At 46.6% G+C, this 26,198-nt stretch overlaps 1 protein-coding gene across 1 annotated transcript in view; it reads left to right on the plus strand.

The window, feature by feature from the left end:
- Positions 1–26,198, plus strand: part of LOC119374487 (kinesin light chain) — a gene marked incomplete in the record, with an annotated part of 72,511 nt that overhangs the window by 16,253 nt on the left and 30,060 nt on the right. Inside the window, 5 exon segments of the mRNA XM_037644594.2 lie at positions 4,136–4,454; positions 7,102–7,375; positions 13,207–13,514; positions 18,328–18,436; positions 18,604–18,756. Of these exon segments, the coding sequence (XP_037500522.1) occupies positions 4,136–4,454; positions 7,102–7,375; positions 13,207–13,514; positions 18,328–18,436; positions 18,604–18,756 (1,163 nt within the window).

Raw genomic sequence — 26,198 nt, forward strand, 5'->3', positions numbered from 1 at the left:
TCCGGGCTAGCTTTGCTTTCTAGTTTCCCACTTGAGGAATACTAATGAACTGTAGTCTGTAAGTTTCTACTGATAAAGATTTGTTCGAAAGTCACATCATTTCATTTCACATTAATTTCACATCAAAATCACGACAATTTCATCAAGAAGTAGATTAGAAGAAGACAAAATAAAGTAAATGTTGCAAGGGAGGTGTAGTTGTTGACACATAAATGAAAAATAAAGCGAACATGAGCAATTTCGGTTAGTCTTAAAGTTAATGTTCATCCAACGGTCAACAAGTTCACTGCCTTTAGAGCAGCCATGTCCAACCAACTCGCCGACCAATACCACATCAGCATGAAAATCAGTCAATCATTACTTACCGTATTTACTCGAATCTAACGCGCACCTTTTTTCCGGGAAAACGAGTCCGAAAATCGCATGCGCATTAGAATCGAGTACCGAAAAAAAAAATAGAAACTCGGTTATCGTATTGCCATCGACGTTTCAAAATGGCCGCCTCCCACGCGCCTTGGCCCTTTCTGCCATTTTTTCAGTTTGTACGTGTGCTGAGGAGATTGTCATCCCGTTCTGCGTTCGCATCGACGGCATGGAAGTGCCGACTCCAAATACTCGACTAGTGTACTACGATGCCGCATTTAAAAGAATACCGTATTTATTCGAATATAGGTCGACCTTTTTTTCCCAAAAATGTTGCCCATAATCAGCTATCGACCTATATTCGTGACCAAAGAATCTCGACCTATATTCGCGATCAAAGCGACCAAAAGCACCGCACCTATGCCGTTCAACTGCCGCGCCTGCTGTCCTTCAAGCAGTTCCTGCTACATACGCACATTATATACCATAAAATCTGGTATAAAAACCGTACCCGTTCGCCTTTTCCGACTAAGTAACTAAGAAAAAAAAAGTTATTTGTGCAATAGCTGCACACCGCCTTTTCAAAGCCCCCGCGAAATGCAGCCGCTCCGCCATGTTTGCGCTGGAACCCGTGATTTCCCTAGGTAGGCCGTGAAGTCCCTAGCCCCCTAGCCGTGCTGCCTGCCGACGCGCAGCCGCACTGGCACTGGCCTAAGGCCCAGTGGTGTTAACTTAGCGAGAAAGTCGCCATATTTAGCGTCTTTTCAGTCGTGCTAGCGACAATTCTATCTCTTTGGAGTCTTAGCGACTTTTCTGGGGACTTTGAAAAGTTGAAGTATCGTTGAAGAGGGTGATTGAATATTGGGAAACTCTATGAGCACCTGGGAGGGCACGAAACGCGCTTCGAAAAGAGGCCAAAACAGGATCAAGCCGCTTGTGGCGCTGCAATCTTTAGTGCGCAATGCGACCGTTCCGAGCACTCCTTCTGTTCCAGTAAACTCATAGGTATGCCCCCATATCATAGGTGTTTTCTGCTGTAACGGCGTCTCCCGGTAGCTCCATTAAGGTGTCCTAGAAGGGGGTACACTGTAGAAGGGTACACTGTAGCTCCATGTTCCTCTGCCCACCTCTGCCCACCTCGGCCTGCCGGATCGCCCAGAGTTGCTTGTCCAGGCCAGCACTGAGCAGCGCAGTCCGACGCTAGACAGTATCTTCGTATTCCGACCGTTCACTTCACTCGCCACCACAGAAAAGAATTTAAAATATTGTTTAAAAAAGAATCCCTTCACGTGCTTTATCCACTCGAAAACTAAAAAAAAACTACGAAATAAAAGTGATAATTATCATCATCACCATCGTTTAACGACTTTTGGCTAAAATTGGCGACTTTTAGCAAGCGTCCTGGCGACTTCGCCCAAAAAAAGTTAACAGCACTGCTAAGGCCTAAGGCCTCACTCTTTGTTTGTTGTTTGATCTGACGTGACGGTTCGCATTTGCGACGGTGTCACGTCGGTAGCGCTACACAGCTGACTTCAAGCGTCAAGTGATACTTTTTGCCGAGAATTCCAGCAATTGTGCCGCTCAGCGTGAGTTCGACGTAAAAGTTGATTAGGGGTTGGCGGAAGCAGCGGGACCGACAGTTCGCGTGCAATGGATGGCGTCGTGCTTTTCGCGGCCCAGCAACTGGCAGGCATGACGCTCTTGAAAAAGAACTGAGGCTCCGGGCGTCAAGGAGGCCCTGCAGAAGGCCAACAGACCTGGTCGTCATACCGCTAGGTATTACGTCCCGGCTACATTAAGGACCGGGTGGCGAAGAGTTACAAAGAGTGGCTTGAAGGAGGATGCTGCAATGACACCGACGGGACGCTGCGAGAAGGGCTTCCTTCAATGAAGTTGCGGCGTGGGTGAAGGACGCGCGGAAAGACTTGCCAGCGGAAATTATCGTGACTGGCTTTAAAAAGTGCTGCATTTCCAACGCAATCGATGGCAGCGAAGTCGACGTCATTTGGGATGCCAAGGATGCCTGCGAAGAATCCGACAACCTTCCTTGCACATCTGACGAACATGACACTCCCGGCAGCGACTAGGGCGCTAAGTTAATTGTAAATAAAGGTGTGCTATGTTTCAATTTTCCTGTTTCTAAAAAAAAAACATGGGTCGACCTATTTTCGAATATTTTTTTTTTATTTCTCGTAGAGTGCTATAAGTAGGGGTCGACCTATATTCGTGCCCGACCTATTTTCGAATAAATACGGTAGTTATTACATGTGCAGAGAGACGGACGGAAATCGGGCCGCATCGCGGTTGTTCGGAGTTCCCGAAACGTGCGTGCGAGACTGGCGCGAACAGAAGCAGAAGATTTTTTACAGCAAAGCTTCACGAAAAGGTTTCAGTGGACCAAAGCAGGGCCGGTTTCCTGAAATCGAAGAGTGTTGACAGCGACAAGGAGTTGTCCGACAGCGACGAGGACTGATCCATTACGCGACTCGTATCACCGCCGTAGTGGTGACAGTTTTAGCGGCAAGGCCCGCTTTTTGACATTGTGTTTTACCTTTTTGAAACTTTAGTTCTTTAAAACCGAAATACTTGTTCTTCTGAATGTGCGAAGTTTGACTTCTACGGACTTTTTTTTGTTCTTTTCTCTCACGAAAAATGGGTGCACGTTACAATCGATGTATTACTTTTTTTTTTTTTTTGGTCGCGGAAAACGGGTGCGCGTTACAATCGAGGGCGCGGTAGAATCGAGTAAATACAGTATTCACTTAAATAAAAGGAGTCAAGAATAAAGGTTGGAACAGCTTGACTAAGAAGGGCAGACTTTGTTGTCTTCAAATTTAATGCACATGCAGCCCGAATTTCTGAGTATGATGTTGCAGATATCAGAGTATATTTTTCAAATTTGGGCCATTCTGGGAGAATGATTGTTCGCAAAATTTGCACAGTTCACTTGTTGGCTTGTTTAGAATGTAGCTTTATTTTTGCAGGTAAGCAGGTGGTCGAGAAAATGCCATTAACATTAATAATGCCACACAATAGTATGGGAGGTTTGCAAAAGAGTGTTTGTGTATTTTGACTCGGCGAGGCTTTTTTTAACCATTAAAGGGACTGGACACTAAAGAGAAACAATGAATCGGTTTAGATTGATGAATTGTACTTCGACAACTCTAATGTCTTTAATTTCGCCATTATAGATTTATGAATAAAGGAGTAAATCAAGTCCAAACATTCATTTTTAAATTTCACGCCGAAATCTCCCCGCGTGACGTCAGATTTCAAAGTGTGTTTATCGTATTTCGGCGCCATTGGCTCAACAAAGTTTTCCCATACTTAGTATGTTATGTCTATGGCCCCTTCAGAGGACAATGTCCTTCGTTTTTACTGATTAGGAACTATGTAGTCCCTAGTAGGCGCTGTGAAAACATGTCACATCACAGCGAATGGTGCGGAAACTTCAAGGTGGCGTCGCCACTCGCATTTTCTCTCGCTTACTAAGCACCTTCTTGCAGCAAGCGTGGTGTTTTTGGTATTGTGAAAGAGTAGTTTACTAATATGAGCAAAATTGTTTTGCTCTTTAGTGTCCCTTTAATTACAAAAACTTCACTTTCTTTTGCAGCCGAGATTATTTTTGTTGAAGCTCTGGGATTATTTTTGAAGTGCCCCTCTCTAATAACTTGAAATATCTGTTGCAAACCAGAACAAATTAATCGCACCTGTAGCTTGCTCAACCTCGTACACTGCAAGTGCTCATAAGAGTCTTTGTGCTTTGCCCCAGGTGAGAAACGCGAGGGTGACCCGCCCCTCGACCTGGGCTTCCCGGACGACGAGGAGAACAACCAGGATGCCCTGTCCCCACCGGGAGGAGGGGTCGGCATGGGACCCATGGGGACCTCGGGGGGAGGAGGCTCGGCAGGCTACGAGATCCCGGCTCGGCTGAGGACGCTGCACAACCTGGTGATCCAGTATGCGTCGCAGGGCCGCTACGAAGTGGCCGTGCCCCTGTGCAAGCAAGCCCTCGAGGACCTGGAGAAGACCAGTGGCCACGACCATCCGGATGTGGCCACCATGCTGAACATCCTGGCACTTGTCTACAGGTACGGCACAGGTGTGCCTCGCTCGAGTTTCTTGAATTTGCGGACAAAACCATGCTTTGCCATCGAAACGGGTCACGGATAGTGTACACGGGATCCTGAAGGCGCTTGCGCAATTGAGACTTCCCGGATCGAAACGAACTTGTTTTGGCCGCAACTGCCGGGGACGAAGCGGGTCTCTAACGGCGTGATCCCTGACAACGCATGTCTACACCTGCGAACTCTCCCTTTTTGCCTCGGAGACTCCCGAATTTTGGCCAATCCTCCCGATTGTACAGGCACAGCCGCAGATCTCCCGAAAAACGGTACTTGCACCGCCGTGAAAAGAAAATACAGTTTAACCCCTTTATAAGAGACGCGCACTAGAGAGCAGTTGTTCCTTACATGAGGTGTCTCTCATAAGCAGGGTACCACGTTCTAATTTTCTGATCAACCCCTATTTCGATGCAGGCGCGGTGATGTCTCTTACACAATAGAACCTCGTTGATACGATTCGGAAAAAAACGTGGCAAATAAACGTACGATCAGGGAAGACGTACGATCCGAATCTAGTAAAAATTGAGGCTGACAAGCCCATATTGAGGTGCAAGGGCAAAAAACATTTATTTCTAAAAAAACATGGAGGGACTTTTCAATTTTGGAACTCCTGGCATCTCGCTGGCAGCCAGAGCTCAGCCAGCTAGTTCCGGTCCTGACCGCAAATAACGTCGTGGTCATGCGTTTTGAAATGCCGAGACAACCCGAATATTGCAAAATCGAGCTCTGGGACAACCAGCGTAAATGTAAAGAAACGCTACCGCCGTGTCAGCAGACGAAACATTGCGCCCCATGAGTGTCGGTTCTTTCTGCATTGCTGCTTGGAAATATGGGGCTAGGTTTGCGGAAAAGCGGAAATAATATTCTCGAGCATACGCATTTGAGATACAATCACGTAAGTTCGCAAGATCACGGTGCGACTCGCCCCGTTCATGAAGAAAACTGCTGCCCCGCTAAAGGCTTACCTGTATTATATGTGGCTTTTCATTAGGGGTGTGCGAATATTCGAACTTTCGAATATTTTTCGAATAGTGATTGCTATTCGATTCGATTCGCACCGAAATTTTACTATTCGAAGTATTCGAACTCCCAGAAAATAAATATAATGGTTTATAATAACGGAAAATAAATATAAAGACGATAAATCGGCGTGCATCATGCGCATGTTCTTGAGTTTTGGGGTGCCGACATGCGAAACTGCTAGCTGCTTCCACCGGTGCTCCGAGCGGTCGATGCGCGACGAGCTTGCCGAGGGGTCCGCTGCCGATGCGTAAAATGCCCACCCACGGTTCTGAGGAGCCAGCGGGCAATGCGATTCATTGCTTGTGACGAAACACATTACGGCTTCTTCGCTTTCGCTTGTCCGCTAGCGTGACGTTTTTGCCCGCAAAGGTCAGATTTGTCTCGTGCATCGGCGCAGTGAGCGGAGTTAGGCCTAGCCACGACTCCGAGCAGTAAGCTCGCTCGCGATGTGCGTGGTCGCGATGCCCGATGTTTCAAAGTACGTCATGCTCGATCGTGCGTACGAAGAGTCGTCCCGCGATGGTCTTCGTCACGAGGTGCGAAATGCTGATAAGCAGAACAGTTGGTCCGAGACGCACGTCTTTGATGTTCACGACGCGCACGGCGCACTATCGTAATCTGATGCTTGAGCTTCCGCTTGCAGCTGCCACACTACAGGTCCATTATATTCTAAATGATCGTCGACCTGTGAACACAGAATGAGTGCGAACGCGTCGCTAAGTAGCGCGATTTTAGAAAGCAGTGACCTCGCGACGTGCAAGCAGCAGACGACGCTCTCCCAGAGCGAGGATCGGACCAATGGCGAGGCGTCTGGAGTAACATGGCGGACACAGCCAATTGAAGGCCTCGGAACGAACTTCAGACATTTGTTTTTTGTACACTGTTTTCATAATGGAGGACCTAGCTGAAGCGGGAAATTTGAAGACGAGGAAATGCTCTTTCCGACGAGCCCAAGATAGCGGCGTCCGGTTGTGCCATTGCGGAACTATAATATTTTTTATAAACGCAGTTTTTTTTTTGCGATTTCCGCAATAATTTTCGCCACTACAACAAGCACAACAAATTTTTTGCCGCACTTGTACGTAGTTTTCAGTGACGATATTTTGGAATCGCAAAAAGGGCTACAGGAACTGATAATGCGATTTTTGAAAATCAGTTTTTTTGTTATTTTTCGCGATACGAAAGCTGCATCCCCCCTTCGGAATAAATCTATTCTTTGACCATGTTTGTGGCTTGGTAATTGTTCCTGTCTCGTAAGAACATACTTAGGGATTCTCTGCAACTTTTTTCTGTAATGTTGCTTCGAAGTATTTGAAAAATATTTGAGAAATATTTGAAAATTATTCCGAAATTATTCGATTCGATTTGCATTCAATCTTTATTGTTCGAATTCGCTTCGCACCCGAAATTTTGCTATTCGCACAGCTCTAGTTTTCATATATATTTTAATGGTCAGTTTTACTGCTACTTGAAGAATGTGTTGCAACTTTCAGCAGCATAAATTTGAAGAAGAGCTCGCATTTTGATCGACTAAATATGCCCGCTAGAAGGTGTGGGATCTTTGACCGAGTGCCACTTTTGTTGTGTACAGGGACCAGAACAAGTACAAGGAGGCGGCTGCCCTGTTGAATGACGCGCTGGCCATCCGGGAGAAGACTCTGGGCGAGAGCCATCCGGCCGTGGCGGCCACCCTCAACAACCTGGCCGTGCTGTACGGCAAGCGGGGAAAGTACCGCGATGCCGAGCCCCTGTGCAAGCGTGCCCTGGACATCCGAGAGCGGGTGCTGGGCCGAGACCACCCCGACGTTGCCAAGCAGCTCAACAACCTGGCCCTGCTCTGCCAGAACCAGGGAAAGTACGAGGAGGTGCGTGCTGCCTCATACAGTTATAACCACAGTGTAACAAAGCCGCTGAAATTGGCAGTTTTACTTCGTTATATCGAAAATCTGCTTGAGTTAAAGGGACACTAAAGGCAAATAACAATTTATGTCAGAGTGAAAGCTCAATGTATGACAATGTCTACAATGGCAATATTATCAACAGCAGTGCCCTACTTACCGAGAAATTAAGCTAAATGTATCGCATGATGAGCGCCACGAGTGGGACATTTTCGAAGCGATCCCGAGGACATATGAGAGTCTGCCTACAATAAATCACTAGTAATCAAACTACACTCAAACCTCGATATAACGAACATGGATATAACGAAATATCGGTTATAACGAAATAAATTAAGAATAGTCTTGTTAGCTACAGTGTTACAAATAAATGTTTATAAAGAATTTTCGGATATAACGAAGTTATTTTCGTGGCACATGGGACTTTGTTATAATGAGGTTTGAGTGTAGCAGCAATAAAAAAAGAACCTTCCGTGCATCAAAAGACGTAATAAAATGCTGTTTGTTCGTTTCTGTTTGATTCATGGAAAAAAGAACCTCTGTGGCGTTGCCATGGGGAACGGCGCGCGTGGTTCAAAGGTTTCGTTTTCGCCGAACTGCGCTTCGCCCGGCGCCCTGCTTCGCTACGCGGTCGCGTCTCAATGGTAGTTTCGGCATCGCGTACTGTCGCGTGTGTTTTGCACGCTCGTGAAAGTCGCTCTGACAGAAAGTTCGACAAAATGCCGCATGCAACGACGCTGGCACTATGAGCCCTCAGCAGCATACCGCGTTCATCGGGGCCCAAGTCACTGAATTGGAGCCCAGCGTTGCGAGTCAATGTCTCGTTGTCGAGTTCTCCGTCCACATCCATTGCGGCGATTGCAGCAAGCTTCGATGGCTTTGATGGCCATTGTTGCTGCTGTGGGTCCCACTACTTTCGCTCTGCTGCTACTAGTGTCGGCGGCCGCGCAGTAAAGGCGGGCAACGTTGGGCACGGCAGCAGTGACGTATGAAAGTCCGATTTCAGGCGGGTGATTTGAAGTACGCTAACGCGATGCGGACCACTAAAACGTGATTTTATTTCAAAATAAGCACTTCCTTGGCATAAAAGTAGCACTACGAGGTTTCTGGACCACTATTTCAACAATCAACATCGACTTAATACAGTGGAACCCCGATTATACGACTTTGAGGGGACCACGCAAAACCGTCGTATAATCCGCCGTCGTATAATAAAAAAACTAAAAATATTGGCAGTGGCAGTCAGCTTTGCCCAAAAAAAGGGGAACAGACCACCTCAATAGCCCATGACAAGACCCTGAGGTTCTCCAAGGATGTCAGATTAAATTTTTTTTGAAAATGGCAGCTAATGGCAGCATTACTTTGAGGTGTGAGCGAGTCGTTATCCTTAAATTTAAGATATCGAATCCAACGCGCATCTTTCTCCCGACAAATCGAGTCTGAAAAGTGCCTGCACGTGAAAACAAAACCAAAACTGCGTCGGCAACAGCCTCCCGTCAGAGAGTCAGACACAGTGTCATCGCCATCACATAATGGCGACGGAGCACGAGTTTTTGTAGGATGCGTTCGTGCGCGACTGAGCTGTGTGCATCATATTTGTTCCCTTGTGAAGTGCAACTGGTGATGTCCCGCTGTTATTATGAACGTCCACGTCAAGCGAAAGTTATTTTGCACTGTAAAAATAGCTGCGTCGCGTCCTTTTGCGTGCTCAAGGCCTGTGACTGCGAGTGCCGCAAACAAAGGCAGATCAGCTGTATGTCGACCAGGAAAAGTTTCCACGGACTGAAAACGTGAAAATATCCGGATCTCAAAGATGAGCTTTACGGCCAGTTGGAGCTTCTCCGTGTACTAGATAGAGCTTGTCTAGGTAACGACCCTGGATACGCATGCGATCGAGGCGTATCCTGAAGCGATCTTAAGCCAGGAAAACTGGATCACAGAAGCGCATGAACTGCCTGGAGAATAAAGTTTACATTCTAAGAAGGCATACTGTCTCACTCTACTTTTCTAACCGACAACCTAGGGGAACTTAAGGGGGGACGCGCCCTTCGAAAACTGAAAAATCGCGAAAAAGTCGATTTTTTGAAAACCACATATTCGGGTAGTACGTTTCATAAACTATCTGTTCTGTAAATATCAATGTGTAATTCATCGCGAAAGTACGTCAAATAAATCATATACAGTAAAAGCTTGTTAATTCGGATTTCTAGGGACCGGAAAAAATGTCCGAATTAACCGAATGTCCGAATTATCGAATGGTTGAAATAAACACAATAAATGCAAGAGTTTTTTCAACATACCTTTACTTTACAAGGTAATCGCGGATGCGTGTCTGTTTTCGAGCAGAAATTCGCGCGGACAATTTTTCTGAGCCCCAAGAGGTGCTCAGCAGCTCGCATGCTGTCTGCCGTGCCAAAACAAAATTCTTCAAGGACGACGAGGGCCTCCGCGACTTCCTTCACAGTGCGAGGGGGCCCATGTGGCTCATGGTGTGGCTGCTCCTCTTCAGGCTCTTCGTTCTCGGATTCGTTGCCATGCATCACTTCCTTGACGATTTGCTCATCAGTTAGACAGCCGACAGTGGCAACGCCATCATCAATGCCGATATAATCCTCTAGTGTCACTGCATCAGGCATAACACTTCCGAAATCCTGCCCAACGTCGGCACCGTCGTCCGGCGACACTTCGGCATTGCTGGAGTCGGGTACAACAAAGCCACTGTGCCTGAAACAGTTGGCAATGGCGTGCGCAGGCGTGTTCTGCCTCACATATGCAAGAATGCTAACTGCGCTCAGGAGACTCACGTCGTATTGTTTGCCGACTTCATGGCACAGGAGCAACTTCTTGTCGGCAGAGCCCATTTTTCAGGGCACGCAAAATTTCTACTTTGGTGGTGAAGTCCTTCACCTCGTAACTTGGGCCGCTTCGCCGGCGTTGCCATCGGCGGAGAGTGCGTTCACACGAAAAGTCAGCACAAAAGCACCAGCAACAATCAAGCTAAAGGAGCCGTACTGAATCGTTCCTCGATAAAACGACGTTCAACGATGCAGCACACCAACGGGAACAAAGCACACGCGAAGAAAAGGCGTTCAACCAATCCCAAGTCAAGCCAAGTCGACAATTGATGTCCATGGCGATGCTGCGTTTGAGCTTCACTTCTGTTCCGAATTGTTCTTTTTTCGTTTTCTAGCCTCGCCAGCGGCCCGAAAGTCGCCGAATTATCCGATTTGCGGTCAAATCTGTCCGAAATAACGAGCGCTCAGTCTCATAGAGTGATGCGTATATTTACAGGGACCAGATGACGTGTCCGAATTAACCGATTTTCCGAATTAACGAGAGTCGAATTAACGAGCTTTTACTGTAACATGCCGCGGCAGCCGGCGAGCGGCGAGCGAGCGCTGAAAATAGCCCAACTTCGCGCGCTCGCAATTTCCAAACCACGCGGCCTGGCGCCGCCATCTTGATGTTGTTTTGCTCGCGAATTCTTGCGCTTTTTTTTTTTCACCACCCGCGGCAGCAGCAGCGGCGTGGCCAAGGCGGGAATCGCTCATGATTGGGGGGCTCTCGAAGTTTTGAAGTCTCCCGCGGCGCGGATGCGAAGCCGCGATTGGAGGAGGCGCGCGCCTCTCGAGGGATTGGGGGATCGCGCGGCTCCTATTGGCTGCTGCGCGCGATGACGCATCTGTTCCCTCGGCTCGTCGTCTGCTTCGGCGCTTCCAATGCCGGCGTTCTTTGTGTGTCCCGTTTGCCATCATCCTGCTCGGTTCTCACACGTGCTCTTCAATCTTTCACCGTCTTTACGAGATGCTCTTCGCCGTCTTTACGAGACGCTCTTCTACCGTCTTTATGAGACGATCTTTCACCGTGTTCACGGGACGCCGATTGTTGTGCTGTCGGTCACGATGGGCATAACAAAGTTCGGGAATTTTGCACTCGGGAATAATTTTGTTGGCGTCCGATTCGAATAGAGAAGGTGGTGTTTTCTCTTGGACGGAATCGAAAAGTCGTCCTAAGATGCGGGATCGTCGTAAAATTGCGTCGTATAACCAAGGTATAACCAATACATTATTTCTATGGGGGTTTTGCCGGGACCAAACCGATTCGTCGTAAAATGTGGGTTGTCACAAAACCGGGGGACGGATAAATGAGGTTCCACTGTATTTGCCTTTAGTGTTCCTTTAAACTTGGCCTTTCAGGTGAAGTGCAGTCTCCGACGAATTCTCTCTCTTTTTTTTTTTTTTCACATGAAAGGTGCCATAAGAAATATTGCAAAATATTTGAGAAAAAACAGTACCTGTAGATGGGCAGTTACCTTTCTGAAAGACTGAAATTACTTTCCCCAACTCTAGATTCTAATGGGAATTAGCGTGTATCGAGTGACTGCTAAAAAATGTTGGACGGTATTCAACTGGGCACACATTTAGTGTTCTTGTGTAATACGGTGTTCATTGTCTATACTGCATTAAGGACACTTTATTCAATTGGTTTATAACTTTAAAAGGGTACTGAACCAGCCCTTGGGCTTAGTGAAACAACACATTCTACGAACAGCAAAAGCTGCTGTCCACCGTTCAGCAAAATTTTGTTGTCAAGCATTGCACGTAGAGTTTCAACTCGGCAACAGCTCAGCATAGCAACAGCAAGCTGCTTGCTTTCGTTTCTACAAAGCGGTGCGCACTTAAACACGATTCCGCACAACGAGGCAGCAGCGATCGATGGCCTAGCATGTTCAGGTTGTCGCCTATTAAAAGCATGCATTACACTTAAAGTAGTGCTGTGTCACATGCGTGCCTGAGCTGATAGCTGAAGATACCTATTGTGATAAGGTTTTCGGCGCTAAGTCATTCTGGCACGTTCGTTGGTGGCCGCCACCTTGCCTTTGTTCTTTTCCGATGCTTACCTGCAAAGGCATCGCTGCAATTGCGCGGTAGTCGGAATCATTTCAGCAACCGATTGCAACACTTCTCGAAAAGACGGAAAACCTCTTGCGGCACATTGTGGCATCGTCAATTTCAGTGATGCAGTAAACTGTGATGCTCAAAAAGTGCGGTACACAGGGTACGCACTAACCGATCGGCATAGGACGGATCACTACGACCTAGGCGAGCGGCGAATGCATGATGCTCTATGAGATTCAGTCGGGGATTTGTTGCAACTACGTTTTAACTGTTCGTACGTTTAAAGTGGTTACGTATAAATGAGGTAGCTTCCCGTACACTATTTCGGAAATTTCGCTCGTTGTTCATGGATCCGAAAAATTTTTGCGGCGATCAATTTTTGAGGCAATAAACTCTGCTACTGGGGTCATTCGATGATTACATAGAAAACTAGTTCAGTACTCCTTTAATAAGTCCTTCATGATAGAAATCAATCTTGTGCATTGGTAGAAAGTGAATGTATGCAAAATCTGGGAGTTCATTGCTAGGTTCCCTAGTAAAGATTAGACAGAAGGCAGAGTTCAAGACAACGGGAACGTTGAAATTGGCAATCGGCAATATAAATGGGTTTGACCTTAGCGCTAAAATACAGGAATGGGATGAAGGCAGAGTACACGACACTAGCACCCATATTGTGTTCTCACCGTTTCTCGTTTTGTTTTTCAGCACTATGTTTTCAACATTACTCAGTAGCAACTCGCTCGTTTCACCCTTTATGTTAACTTAAGTCTCACATGGCTTGCAAGTGCAACTATCGCTTCGTGTTGTTGAATTCTCAATGGAGGTTTCACGAAATAAGATGCTGCGACGTTGTCTTTGGCTCCCACTTGAGATTGCTTGTCTGCACGATGTGCTGCGCAGGTTGAGCGCTACTACCAACGGGCACTGGACATCTATGAGCGGACACTGGGCCCCGACGACCCGAACGTGGCCAAGACTAAGAACAACCTGGCATCGGCGTATCTCAAGCAGGGCAAATACAAGGAGGCCGAGCTGCTGTACAAGCAGGTGCTGACACGCGCACACGAACGGGAGTTTGGCTGCGTGTCGGGCGACAACAAGCCCATCTGGCAGCTGGCCGAAGAACGCGAGGAGAACAAGAGTCAACGTCGTGACAACGCCCCCTATGGCGAATATGGTGGATGGCACAAGGCAGCCAAGGTCGACAGGTATGCCTTTTACCTCTTCTATACTAGACACTTCCAGGTTTAAGGGGGGACGCGGCTTTCGTATCGCGAAAAATGGCAAAAAATATCGATTTTTTGAAAATCACATTTTCAGTTTCTGTAGCCCTTTTTATATCCGATTCCAAAATATCTTCACCGAATACCGCGTAGAAGTGCTATAAAAAAATTGTTGCGCCTGCCGAGGTGGTGAAAATTATTGGGGAAATCGCAAAAAAACACTGATTTTCAAAAAATCATAGCTGTGCAATGACGCCACCGGGCGCCGATATCTTGGGCTCATTGGAAAGCGCATTTCTCCGTTCTCAAATTCCCCACCGCAGCTGGCTCCTTCATTCGAAAACAAGCGCACAAAAAGCAAATGTTCGAAGGTCGTTTCGAGCCCTCTGATTGGCCGCGTCCACCATGTTGCCCCAGCGCACCTCGCCATTGGTCTGATGCTCGCTCCGGGAGATCGTCGTCTGCAGCTCGTGCGTCTCGAGGTCATGGCTGGTGAAAGTTGCGCTACTTTGTGGCGTATTCGCATTCGCTCTGTGTTCACGGCTCGACGATCACTTTGAAAAGAACTACGTTTTAGTTTGGAGCTGCCAGCTGAAGCTCGCTGGGATTACGATGGCGCACCGTGCTCGTAGTGAACATCGCAAACGCGCGTCTCGGAATGACTCTCTAGCGCTGACTCATCGGAGTGGGTTGGAGGTTCTGCTCATGAGCACTTAGGACGTCGTGACGAAGATGATTGCAGGACGACTCTTTGTACTCGCGACCACGCATTACGTACTTTGAAACATCGGGTTCCGCGGCCGGCGCGTCTACTGCCCGGTGTCGTCACTAGGCCTAACTCCGCTCACAGCGCCGGCACGCGAGACGAACCTCGAACTTTGCGGGCAAGAACAACGCGTTAGCGGACTCGCGGCAGTGTGCTTCTTCGCAAGCAACGAAGCGCATCGCCCGCCGACTCCTCGGTACAGCGGATGGTCATTTTACGCATCGGCAGTGGACCCCACGGCGAAGCTCGTCGCGCAGCGGGCGCACGTCAGCGTCCCGAATTGCGAGGCCAAACACATTGTGCGCCTATTTTTCGTCACCGCACCTACCGTATTTATTCGAATATAGGTCGACCTTTTTTTCCCAAAAATGTTGCCCATAATCAGCTATCGACCTATATTCGTGACCAAAGAATCTCGACCTATATTCGCGATCAAAGCGACCAAAAGCACCGCACATATGGCGTTCAACTGCCGCGCCTGCTGTTCTTCAAGCAGTTCCTGCTACATACGCACATTATATACCATAAAATCTGGTATAAAAACCGTACCCGTTCGCCTTTTCCGACTAAGTAACTAAGAAAAAAAAAAGTTATTTGTGCAACTGCCTTTTCAAAGCCCCCGCGAAATGCAGCCGCTCCGCCATGTTTGCGCTGGAACCCGTGATTTCCCTAGGTAGGCCGTGAAGTCCCTAGCCCCCTAGCCGTGCTGCCTGCCGACGCGCAGCCGCACTGGCACTGGCCTAAGGCCTCACTCTTTGTTTGTTGTTTGATCTGATGTGACGGTTTGCATTTGCAAATGCGCGGTTGCGACGGTGTCACGTCGGTAGAGCTACACAGCTGACTTCAAGCATCAAGTGATACTTTTTGCCGAGAATTCCAGCAATTGTGCCGCTCAGCGTGAGTTCGACGTAAAAGTTGATTAGGGGTTGGCGGTAGCAGCGGGACCGACTGTTCGCGTGCAATGGATGGCGTCGTGCTTTTCGCGGCCCAGCAACTGGCAGGCATGACACTCTTGAAAAAGAACTGAGGCTCCGGGCGTCAAGGAGGCCCTGCAGAAGGCCAACAGACCTGGTCGTCATACTGCTAGGTATGACGTCCCGGCTACATTAAGGACCGGATGGCGAAGAGTTACAAAGAGTGGCTTGAAGGAGGATGCTGCAATGACACCGACGGGACGCCGCGAGAAGGGCTTCCCTCAATAATGAAGTTGCGACGTGGGTGAAGGACGCGCGGAAAGACTTGCCAGCGGAAATTATCGTGACTGGCTTTAAAAAGTGCTGCATTTCCAACGCAATCGATGGCAGCGAAGTCGACGTCATTTGGGATGCCGAGGATGCCTGCGAAGAATCCGACAACCTTCCTTGCACATCTGACGAACATGACACTCCCGGCAGCGACTAGGGCACTAAGTTAATTGTAAATAAAGGTGTGGTATGTTTCAATTTTCCTGTTTCTAAAAAAAAAAACATGGGTCGACCTATTTTCGAATATTTTTTTTTATTTCTCGTAGAGTGCTATAAGTAGGGGTCGACCTATATTCGTGCCCGACCTATTTTCGAATAAATACGGTAGGCATATTGCGCATCGCCACCGAACGCTGCCACCCAGTACATCGCGTGCCGACTTCCCGGACTCCACGGCCGAGCTCTTAGAGGTGAAATAAAGCACTGGTGATGCAATTCAGGCGCGCTTGGGGCTGTGCTTGGTATCGCTGTAAGCTCTCATGAATCATCTAAAAAAATAAAAGCCTCGCAGATAACCGTGTCCGCAACTGGGTGAATGAAGCGCATCGCAGGCAAGGTTTACAAATTAGCTTGAGTGAAACAGGGAGATGAATTCATATCTGCCCAATTCGCGTCTTGAATAAACTGCTAAGGAATTCCTGTTCCACCAATGTCTTGGCCATAACTGCCTGTTATTTAGGACGAAGGGATAGGTTGTCATGATGAGAGCCACTTTTAGTATCCTATAAAAATGATTCAATGATCAATTGCAATCAAGGCTGTTAATTATGTTAGTGATAGCATGAATACAAGAAAGCTGGCAAATCATCATAGTACATGGCCTAATTGCATTACAATATCTTGTTTTTTGTCATGTTTATTACACTTCATAACTTCGTTTAAAATCCATGCTGCATGTTCTTTGTATATCAGAAAAGGACTTTAAGAAAGAAGACAGGGAACAAAGGCACAACAGATGAAAGGCCACATGTGCAGGAGGTCCAACGTCATAAAACACACAAAAGATCACAATCTTCTTGTGTTTTAGAGAAGCAAGGCACCTCAAACTAAATACAGCAGGGCTGTGCCCAGGAATTTTTTTCGAGGGGTGTTTGTGTGCAGAACGGCTAACTCTGGCAAATGGTGGTCGCTGTGAAGGCGTGAAAGTATTTTAGTGTCACCCGAAAAGTTAAAGCATGAAAAATTTCGGGGGGTGTCAGAACCCCCTCATCCCCCCCTTAGTTACGGCCCTGAAATGCAGGGCACTCAAGAAACTGCACATTACGAAGGACTCAAAAGATTACGACCCCAGTGCCTTTTGATGAAGTAATATCGTTGGTACAACTTTAAAAGCCGTTTTCTCAAAACGACTTTTCTTGCTTCCTGCTTCGCCTGTTCCGCTGATTTCTCGGTGACCGCTGGGTCTATTTCAGTTCTGTTTTTTGTTCTATATTCCTTGAAGCACAGTTCAGGGCGTGACATTCTTGCTTTTTCAGTATGGCCTTTTGATAGTTAGCTATTTGATGAATTGCACAAAGCCTCGATGCCTGTTGCACAGTCACTTCATGAAAAATGAAAACTAAAAAAAAATTGTGTTGCAAATAAAAAAATCTATGAATGTCATGCCTGCAATCAGACATCTTAGAATGCATAGTGCTTTGAACGAGTTTCCTATCGCATATTTTAAGCGAGTCAGACTCGGAACAAGAGCAGAAGGTGAGCTATATTGTACATCAAAAAGTTGTAAAGATATACCGTAATTACTCGAACCTAGGCCAACCCTGATTCTAAGCCGACCCCCTAAAGTCCGAAGCCCGAAAAAACAAAAAACTTAGCTCGAATGTAGGCCGGGTAAAATTCACAAAGAGAAAACATTTATTGTGCAGCACAGCATCACAGTCGCGCGCTGCTTTTCATAGCCCGCAGAGTGCACCTTCACTTCCTTGGCCCCTTTTTCTGAGACTGTGTACGCCACCGGCATATCAAAATACACCAGCGTTTGGTCCGCGTTGCCGATTTGGCCTAGCAGATACACTCTCGCTTCTCTCTTCCGAAGCACGAAATGCTGGAACTCCAGCAACTTCTCTTCATAGTCAGCCGGTAACTTTTGGGCGATTGAGGTGCGACGATGGGGTGACGGCCTTTCCGTGGACCGGCAAAAGCCATCCTCGTTGCGGCGCACGCGAAGAGCTTCTCCCGTTGGCCCCTCCAGCGATGAACATTCTTTTCGTCCACTCCAAAGTCCCGCCCGGCTTGAACGTTGGAGGACGACTCCGCAGCTAGCACAATTTTCCTTTTATACGCCGCACTATAATTACTATGCTCGTTTGGCGCCATTGAGGTACACCACACACAGCCCACTCGAAGCGAGACTCGAACTGACGAACGGCTCGCCTCAACACTCGCCACAAAGATAAAAATGGCGGCCTCGCGTGCGTACTTAAGCCAGGTGTTGGCTCGGCTGCTAACGGCTACAATACTGTCTAGGTGGCGCTAGTTTTGCAACACTTTTCTCGGTGAAAAATGGCGCGTTTTTCAAAATCCTCGAATCTAAGCCGAGCCCCCACTTTGGCACATCGTTTTTTTCGAAAAAACCATCGGCTTAGATTCGAATAAATACGGTATTCATGAAATTCCTACAGTAGCATTAAAAAAGCATTTCAAATAAGTGTGCCAATTTTCATCAAAATCCATGAAGGAATAAGAAAGTTGGTACCGAAAGCCACGTCCCCCCTTAAATGCACAGATATGCCTTATAATGTGGATGCTATACGCACAGCTCTAGTAAGAACTTTTCTTTTTTATGCAGCCCAACTGTGGCTACCACACTGAAGAATCTGGGAGCCCTATATCGACGACAGGGCAAGTACGAGGCAGCTGAAACGCTGGAGGACTGTGCCCTTAGGGCGCGCAAGGAGGTACGTTTGTTTTGCTTACTCATGAAGGTGTTTTGGAAGGCCCATTTGTGTATTTCGGCTGCAACGCTTTGTTGCACAATGCGTATACTGTAGACTCTCTGTAATTCAAACTCAAGGGGACTTCAGGATTTTGTTTGAAATATCAGAAGTTCTCATAAATATGACAGGCTCTGGATCAGCGGCATGGCCGGTCGATGCCCTACCTGGACTTCTCAACGCACAAGGACAAGAGGCAGAGTGGCAGCGGCAAGTCGGGATCGCGGAGGGGATCGCGCGAGTCTCTCGACAGCGTCAACTACGACGGCCAGCCGCAGGACGAGGTGAGAATGACCGCACGCCTGCGCTCTTCTTCACATCACGTCACTGACCAGTAGCCACGTTTGCTTCCTCAGCGGGCCTCTTTAGTTTTTTCTTTGCTGTGGTCATGTGCACTGCCTCTTTGCCACCCGGTGCGTTTTATTGGGTGCCATCTGGGTCATCTTTTATACTGAGTTGTTAAACACGTGAATGGTACAGCGTAACTAGACCAGATTGTCTGTAGTTCTTCGAAAAATGTTTATATATGTATTATATATACTTGCTGATTTGCTAGCAAGAGAGCAGGATATACAGGGCCTTGGTGTAGTATCATGCTTGCTGTTACTCTCTTAACCTCAATTCTTTCTGCTTTCTCTGCAACAAGCCATGTATATTGGAAGTACAGCACTTGCACGGTCATAGGACCAATTTGTCCGTTTGGAAGAGCGTTATTCCAACCCTACACTTCTCAGGGGTCCGCAGGTGCGTTGACCTCATAATGACACTCTGATGTCTACTCTACAGTCAAGTGCATTAACACTATTCCCGTGCTCTTGACAAACACAGGCCCAAATGACCGAGCCCTGTGTTGTCATTAGAAGGGAGACAGCACTGTCTTGTTTCCCGTAGAGTAGGCACTCACTGCCGAGCGCGTGTGTTTTTCCCTCTAGCGGCGGCGAGCGGCAGTATGCATGTGGGGCACCCCGACGCGTCGTGTGTGGCCTCGGCGGCGCTCCAAGCTATGGCCTCGGTGGCAGAGCCCTTCGGGACTCTTCTCCTTCTGAACACTTCCTACCCCGACTTGCGCAGAAACACTTTTTTTTTTTGTGACTCCGCTCTCGTAGTAAGGCAGCGTTGAGTTCACTGAACACCAGAACTCCTGACAACTCCTGCCATAGGTCTTTGTGGGGGATTCTTAACCAGGTGTTACAATCTTGAAAGCTAACTTGCACTGGCTTGCTTCATTCGCACACTGCTGCTCTAACGCTAAGATCGGAAGCAGCTTCCGAGAGCACAGATGAGGGTCTTGTAAGACACAACACGGCACCGGACTTGGGAAAAAGAACGGGTGACAAAGTTTTGCCATTTGTTCCTCAGTGCTCACTGTTGTAGGCTCTCCTTCCGTGCTGTAACATTCATGGTGCAAGGCATGCCCTCAAGCATCCAGCATTGCATTTCACCAAAAGCAATCATTACTAGAGGGTCACTGGAGGGTATGACACTCCTGTGTAGGGGCCAAAACATCCTTAAAGGGGCCCTCTAACACTCTTCAACCCCCCATTTTTTACTCGTGGATTGCGTAGACTGAAGTACGGACGAACTAGTGCAGCAAGAACGGCAGCGATAGCGGCACGCAGTACGAAGTTATTCAATTTAGAAAATTCAAAATACAAGAAAAAAAATGCCTGCCCTCAACTCGATTTTCGCGGGGTCACGTGACCACATTTCACTCTCTGCTGTGACGTCGGATGGCGCTCCAATGAAATGGGCTGAAAGCTCTTACGTAGGGGAAGCTCGCACACCATTGTTGCTTCTTTCCAACGTATTGTTGACGTCGTTGCCATAGTAACAAACGTGGTTCCTCCTGACTTGTCAGAACTTGAGCGGGCGCTACTGCTTCGTAGCGAGGCTGGGGAGGCTTTGTCTGCTGTTCCTTACAACGACATTCCATGTCATCCCCTCTTCTCATTCTGAGAAGGGAATTTGTGGAGCGGCATGGGCGGTTAAACACGGTCGCCCCTACGCGGGTTGTTCGGTGAGCAGCCCGACGAGTTACAAGTGTGCAGCGACAACAATTCAACGAAGAGGATTACTTGCACCGTTTCAACAACAATCATGAGCCTACCGCACATGCGGAAAGAGGCAGCTCGCAAACGTAGAGACACAAAAAGAAGGAAGAGGGGCAAGCGTTTCATATGGACATCCGACCGGCGCAGGCAAAAAAAAAAAAGAAAGCCAGAGCAACCAGAGGCGAAATGGCAACCGGCGCCTCTGTCGTACTTTGTGGTTGTAGTGATATTTTTTGTTGCGACGGCGGCTATTTGGAGTTCATTGAAAAAGCACAGAAAAGAAAAACGAAAAACAATAGTAATCTCAACTTTGATGCAACGCCGTTATTACTTCTAACGTTACATTTATCCAATCATAGGCCAGCGCCCATCTTCGTCATTTCCGCCCGCAATAGTTCTGGCAAGCGCCACTACGCGCTGATGCGGTCAGCAGCGATGTAGCGACTTCAACGCGTGATTAAAACACTAAATAATTTGATATCGGTGCTTAAACTTATGCTAAAATTATCCCCAGCCATCAGTCTACGCAGCCCGCAAGTAAAAAATGGGGGGTTAAATAGTGTTGGAGGGCCCCTTTAACCCCTTGTTCGTCGCTACGTGTTTTTTCGCAGAAAGAGACAGATTTCAGTAGGGTTTCAGCAGAAAGTAGGTAATGCTTATCAAATATTGTTTGTGAAACTTGGCAAGTACCACTTTGCAATTGCAGTATAAAGCAAGAATGCACCACTAACTGCCAAGTGTGTCTTGATGCCACAGAGGCTGTTTATAGTACTTTACTTATACTACTAGCAATACAACATTATGTACGTTGTGGCCAGCTCTCGGTGCAAGTTGGCAATTTTACTCTCGTCTCTGAAATGGAGCGCTATGCAGTCTTTTTACATGTGATTTACTGGTGTTCAGTGATCCCACCCGCAATTACATGCGGAGCATGTGGCTGTCCTTGGGGCATAGTGTTTAGCCAAGTGTCAAGGGGAGGTTTTTAAATTAAACCGTGCTACGTAACTGTGATAAATAGGTCCAAAGTTCCTACGGCAGCTGCCTCGTGTCACGAGCTTAGTCGAAAGATTTTTTTGTTGTTGTCATTTAATGGGGCCAGTGGCAAGAGGCAATTACATTGCTGAAGCAGGTTTCTTTACCTTGTTTTCTTATTTTTTCTATGCTTCGTGCGAGTCTGTGATCATGGTTTTGTATCTTCAGCTACTTTTACTTATGCTCACAATTTTAACAAAAGTTAGGAAGGTGCGAGGGCTTGTAATGTAATGCATTTGTGCATGCTCTTTTTTTTACTATTGCCTACTTTTGTTGCTTTTACTCATCTTTTACCTTTTACTTCTACCTTTTATCTTTTGCACATTTGTTAATAGCATTATTTCTTGAAGCAGATTTAGGGAAAACATTGAAATGTTCAAATTGTAACGTGTGGTATGTCGTTTACAAGACATAATGTTTCGTGCTATTGCACATTTTCTCTCTCATGCACATTGGTGCTTAGGTTTACAGTGGAACCTCGTTTATGCAATTGATTTCCTAGCGCTAGCGTTGGCAGTCGGGAACAAAACAAATTATCCTGTGTTGCTGCGCTTTGTTTTTGGCTCCATAATTTAGCATATTGCCAGGCTCCAATCATACGATACATTTTCCATTCGCTAGATCTGACATTAACGAGAAAAGGTGCGAGGCTTGCGTGATGGAAAACCAAGAGGCACACAGCCGTGTCACATGCTTCCCCCTCCCAACACTGCTCGTTAAGCCAATGTTGTAGCAAGCTTTCACAGTAATTGAGTGATTGTTTCTTTTGTCTTTAGGTAGGTGTGTTAGACCATGTTTTAGTTAGTACGCAAATATTTACCGTAATTTACCCTGCTCACGATACTATTAGTCATACTATGTGATAGTCCTGGTGTTACTTTGCATTCTTTGCCGGATCAAAACTGTAACGTCTTTTAGTTACTCTGAATCGCACGTTATTTAAAACAACAATAGCGTATGAACGAGGTTCCTACTGTATTTGCGGCAGCAACGTGCAGAATTTTCTTTACCTTTTGTCATCTGTTCTTTGTAGGGGATCTTTGATTTTCACAAGCATGTTTATACAGTTGAATCTCAATAATTCAAACTCAACGACGCCCAAGAACTTGTTTTAATCAAGCAGAGTTCGTTATAAGAAAGGGCCACCTGATGGGCCGAGCAATATGGCACAGTGTGTTTCACATGTTTGTCAAGTTGGGATACACAGATACCCAACTTTTTTTTTTTTTGTTTAAGGACAGGACCTGCAAAAAATGTCGGTACTACTGGTAACTCTCTTCCCCTCCCAAAAAAGGACTTCAATGGCAAGATAACCTTTGTTGTTTTGTTAGTTTAATCAAAATTTGTTTACTTAGTTTTGTTGTATGTCGTGCTTCACTGAATTAGTGGGTACTTGGAATTCACATTAGCGCATTGTGCAGCCTCTTGCGCGTCATTACAGTTCATTCTATGTACAAGGTGCATCATGAGTGAAAAATAACTGGTGGCACGGGTCTACATTGATATTTTATTTTGCAAGTCGATAAAAACCGCACGCTAGTATCGCGCAGTATCCACTGTGCTCCACGTGAGGCCTGCGCATAGCATTGTAGTATTCCGTGTCTTTCTAAACTGTGCGTCGCTTCTTTGCCAGCTGAGCTAAAAGAGCCACTGAGAGTAGCTGCATAGCCCTTGCAGTAACAGTTACCGGCATGCCTCCAGTACAACCAATTTTTCGGTTGGATGCATTGCTGGTGGAGGGGCAGATTTGTTTGCAACTAGTTAACCAGAGTTTACAACAATTGGTAGATTGAATTTACAATTGGTAGATTGAATCGCTGAGGATTTCCGTGCATCGAGATGCGTGTGTTTTGCCACAAATTTGCCACAGAGTTGAAAGTAAGCGAGTTTGAATTACGGAGATTCTACTGCATGCATCATTTTCTTCTTTTAACTCATACTTTCTGTAATTCTTAATCAGTTTCCTCGCTGCTTATTGCAGGGTGGTTAGGCTGATCATTTCTTCATTTTTAGGGATTTTGAAATGCTGCCAGGATGTCTGTATCTTTTTTCCGTTTTGCTATACATGTTATTTCTACGTTAGTAGCATACTCAAGCTCTCTTGTTTCTGTGCCTAGGCATTTACCTACGCAAATACTCTGTGCCACCAAGTGCCTTCAGTAATTGAGGATATGTTATTTTTAGTGGTCACAATAAAATGTTTTCACATTGCCATAGCTTCTCACTTTATCTGGCTGCATGTTTTTCCGCCCACACGTGAGCTTGCTCTTAGATGTGTGCCTTAGATGTTCACAGCAGCTCACGCAGGAGAAGCACACTTCACCCTTTCTTCCCTTTCACCTTCTTGCACTTCACTGGTGATCATTACAAAACATTGTGTTGACAAGGAAGTCTAGGACATAAAGGGCTTCCAGCTGAACCACTGACACATTTGTGCCCATTTTCTGGGCCAGTAAGGGTATTTTGGGATAGGTTATTTTTTAACACACTAGTACGTTTGCGTGCAGTGCTCATGTGTTTGATTAACAATAAATCGCGAAGTGCAAAGCATCAGTGGCAACAGTGGACAAGAAAAAGAAAGGCTCGGGGTCGTGTTCTGAGACAATTACTTTTGGAAATGTCGCCAAATTTTCGCTTTTGGTGCGCACTGATTGGCTGGTGAGTGGAATCAAAAAAATTAATGGCGCCATATAGTATTTTCAGCTACGGCAAGTTTACGTTGCAGTGCTCTACGGTGCTGTTGACATGCCTGGAATAAATGAACACACCTTTTCACCGTTCATTGGTGGTAAAGCCTAGCATTTCGGTGGCATTGATGGTACACTCAAACCTCATTATAACAAAGTAGCATCTGCCACAAAAATAACTTCGTTATATCCGAAAATTCGTTATAAACGTTTATTTGTAACACTAGCTATGACAAGCCTATTCTTCATTTACTTCGTTATAACCGATAATTCGTTATATCCGTGTTCGTTATAACGAGGCTTGGGTGTAGTTTCTGGTATTGTTCTGTGGCGTAAGTGCACAGCATTTTGTCTGAACTCTCTGAGTAGACTGTCTTAAACTCTCAAACTAATTGCATTCCACACATGCTTGTGTTCTTGAAAAATTATGCTGCACTTCAGGCAATAACGCAAGAAACGTTGAAAACTATTTCAGCACTTTTTGTACTTCAAGTAGCCAAAGCCAAGCCTAGCCACTGCGTATTAGCTGGTACACTCGAAAACGCCACACTCGGGCTGCTCTGCGCTCTTACAGTGCGCTCACTCTTGTGTTGTGAGATGTTCAAATTCACCAACCGCTAGTGAAACAATGATGTTACTGGTAAGTAGCTTTTTTAGTTGTGTAACACAATGGACTCTACTCCATGGGAAGCGACACTGTCACCGAAAGTGATCATCTCAGAACACGGCCCTTGGATAGGTTTTGTGAAATCCCCTCCTTGGCTGTCCTTGGCTGACATCTGAAGCACTGTGAAGCTGTCTCGGGGACACATTGTCAGCTGATGTGACGTGCCATGTGTTAGTGGTAGCAATCGATGCCTGGTGCACATTGCGTTGGCGCCTCTGAAGCTGCCGGGCTTTTCTAGAGAAGAAATCCTTACCATGCATATTATACAAGCAGAGACAATGAGAACCTAAAGCAGGGGTGAGGTTAATTAACTTCAATTCAGTGGAAGTTCTTAGTGCCATAAAACTTAGCATTGCAAAGACAAAATGTTTGCTAGGGATACAGTGCAACGTGTGGCTGTATTGCTACTGTTGAGACGGTGCATCACATAGTGTCGTTAAGCCCAAATCAGGTGGGAGGAAAAGATGTAGGCAGAATAGATATTCAGTTGCAACTGAAGTTTAACGAAAGGTTTGCGAGTAAGTGGATGGGGTGTGTGCACCAATTCCATGTGAGAGGAGACATTAAGCCTTCTGTGACTTGTGCCACTGAGGCCATTTACAAGATTGCAGTAAGCTGTAGTAAAGTTTACAGCGGCCAAACTGGTTGGGGTGTTAACGCCAGACTCTGGGAGCATTCAACTCTGGCAGCACTCGTCTGCAAAGGCTGCTGTGATGGGTATGCCCCTAGCAGCGCCTATCAAAGATTGCAGTTGCACCCCTTTCTTTAGCAGTGCAATGATTGTAAACCGGCGTAGTGGCTGACTGATGAGGCAAATTGTTGAAGCTGGCGAAATACACGCACTACGAGACTTAAGTGTACCATCAATAGGCTGACAAATAAAGAAATTCGTTATGTTAGTAGGCATTGGCACCCTTGAAACTTTTGCACATATTTAATTTGTGCACATTGTCACTGCCTTCCGAACATGTGGGCGAATCCCCGCAGTTTTCTTGGAAACCTTTCATCGCTTGTAAGTGAGCACCCGTACTGCACTCATCGTTTCTTCCTGCTGTTTCAATGACACTAAATGTGGACCTGTGTTCCTGTTCACACCAGCACATATTCCATAGAAATTCATTTCTGTTTATCATTTCATTAAAAAAAAACCAGCATTTCAACCAAAGAGTTGTTCACATCAGGCTCCCTTATCAAACCAACATATAAGCCGGATGCAGCCGACGAATAGTAAACAGGATCTGCTTCAAACAGGAAGACCTCGTGTTTACAAGTGTTTCTTGTCTTGAAAG

The sequence above is a fragment of the Rhipicephalus sanguineus genome, chromosome 11 (assembly GCF_013339695.2).
Source record: "Rhipicephalus sanguineus isolate Rsan-2018 chromosome 11, BIME_Rsan_1.4, whole genome shotgun sequence".
In the NCBI taxonomy this organism is placed as follows: domain Eukaryota; kingdom Metazoa; phylum Arthropoda; class Arachnida; order Ixodida; family Ixodidae; genus Rhipicephalus; species Rhipicephalus sanguineus.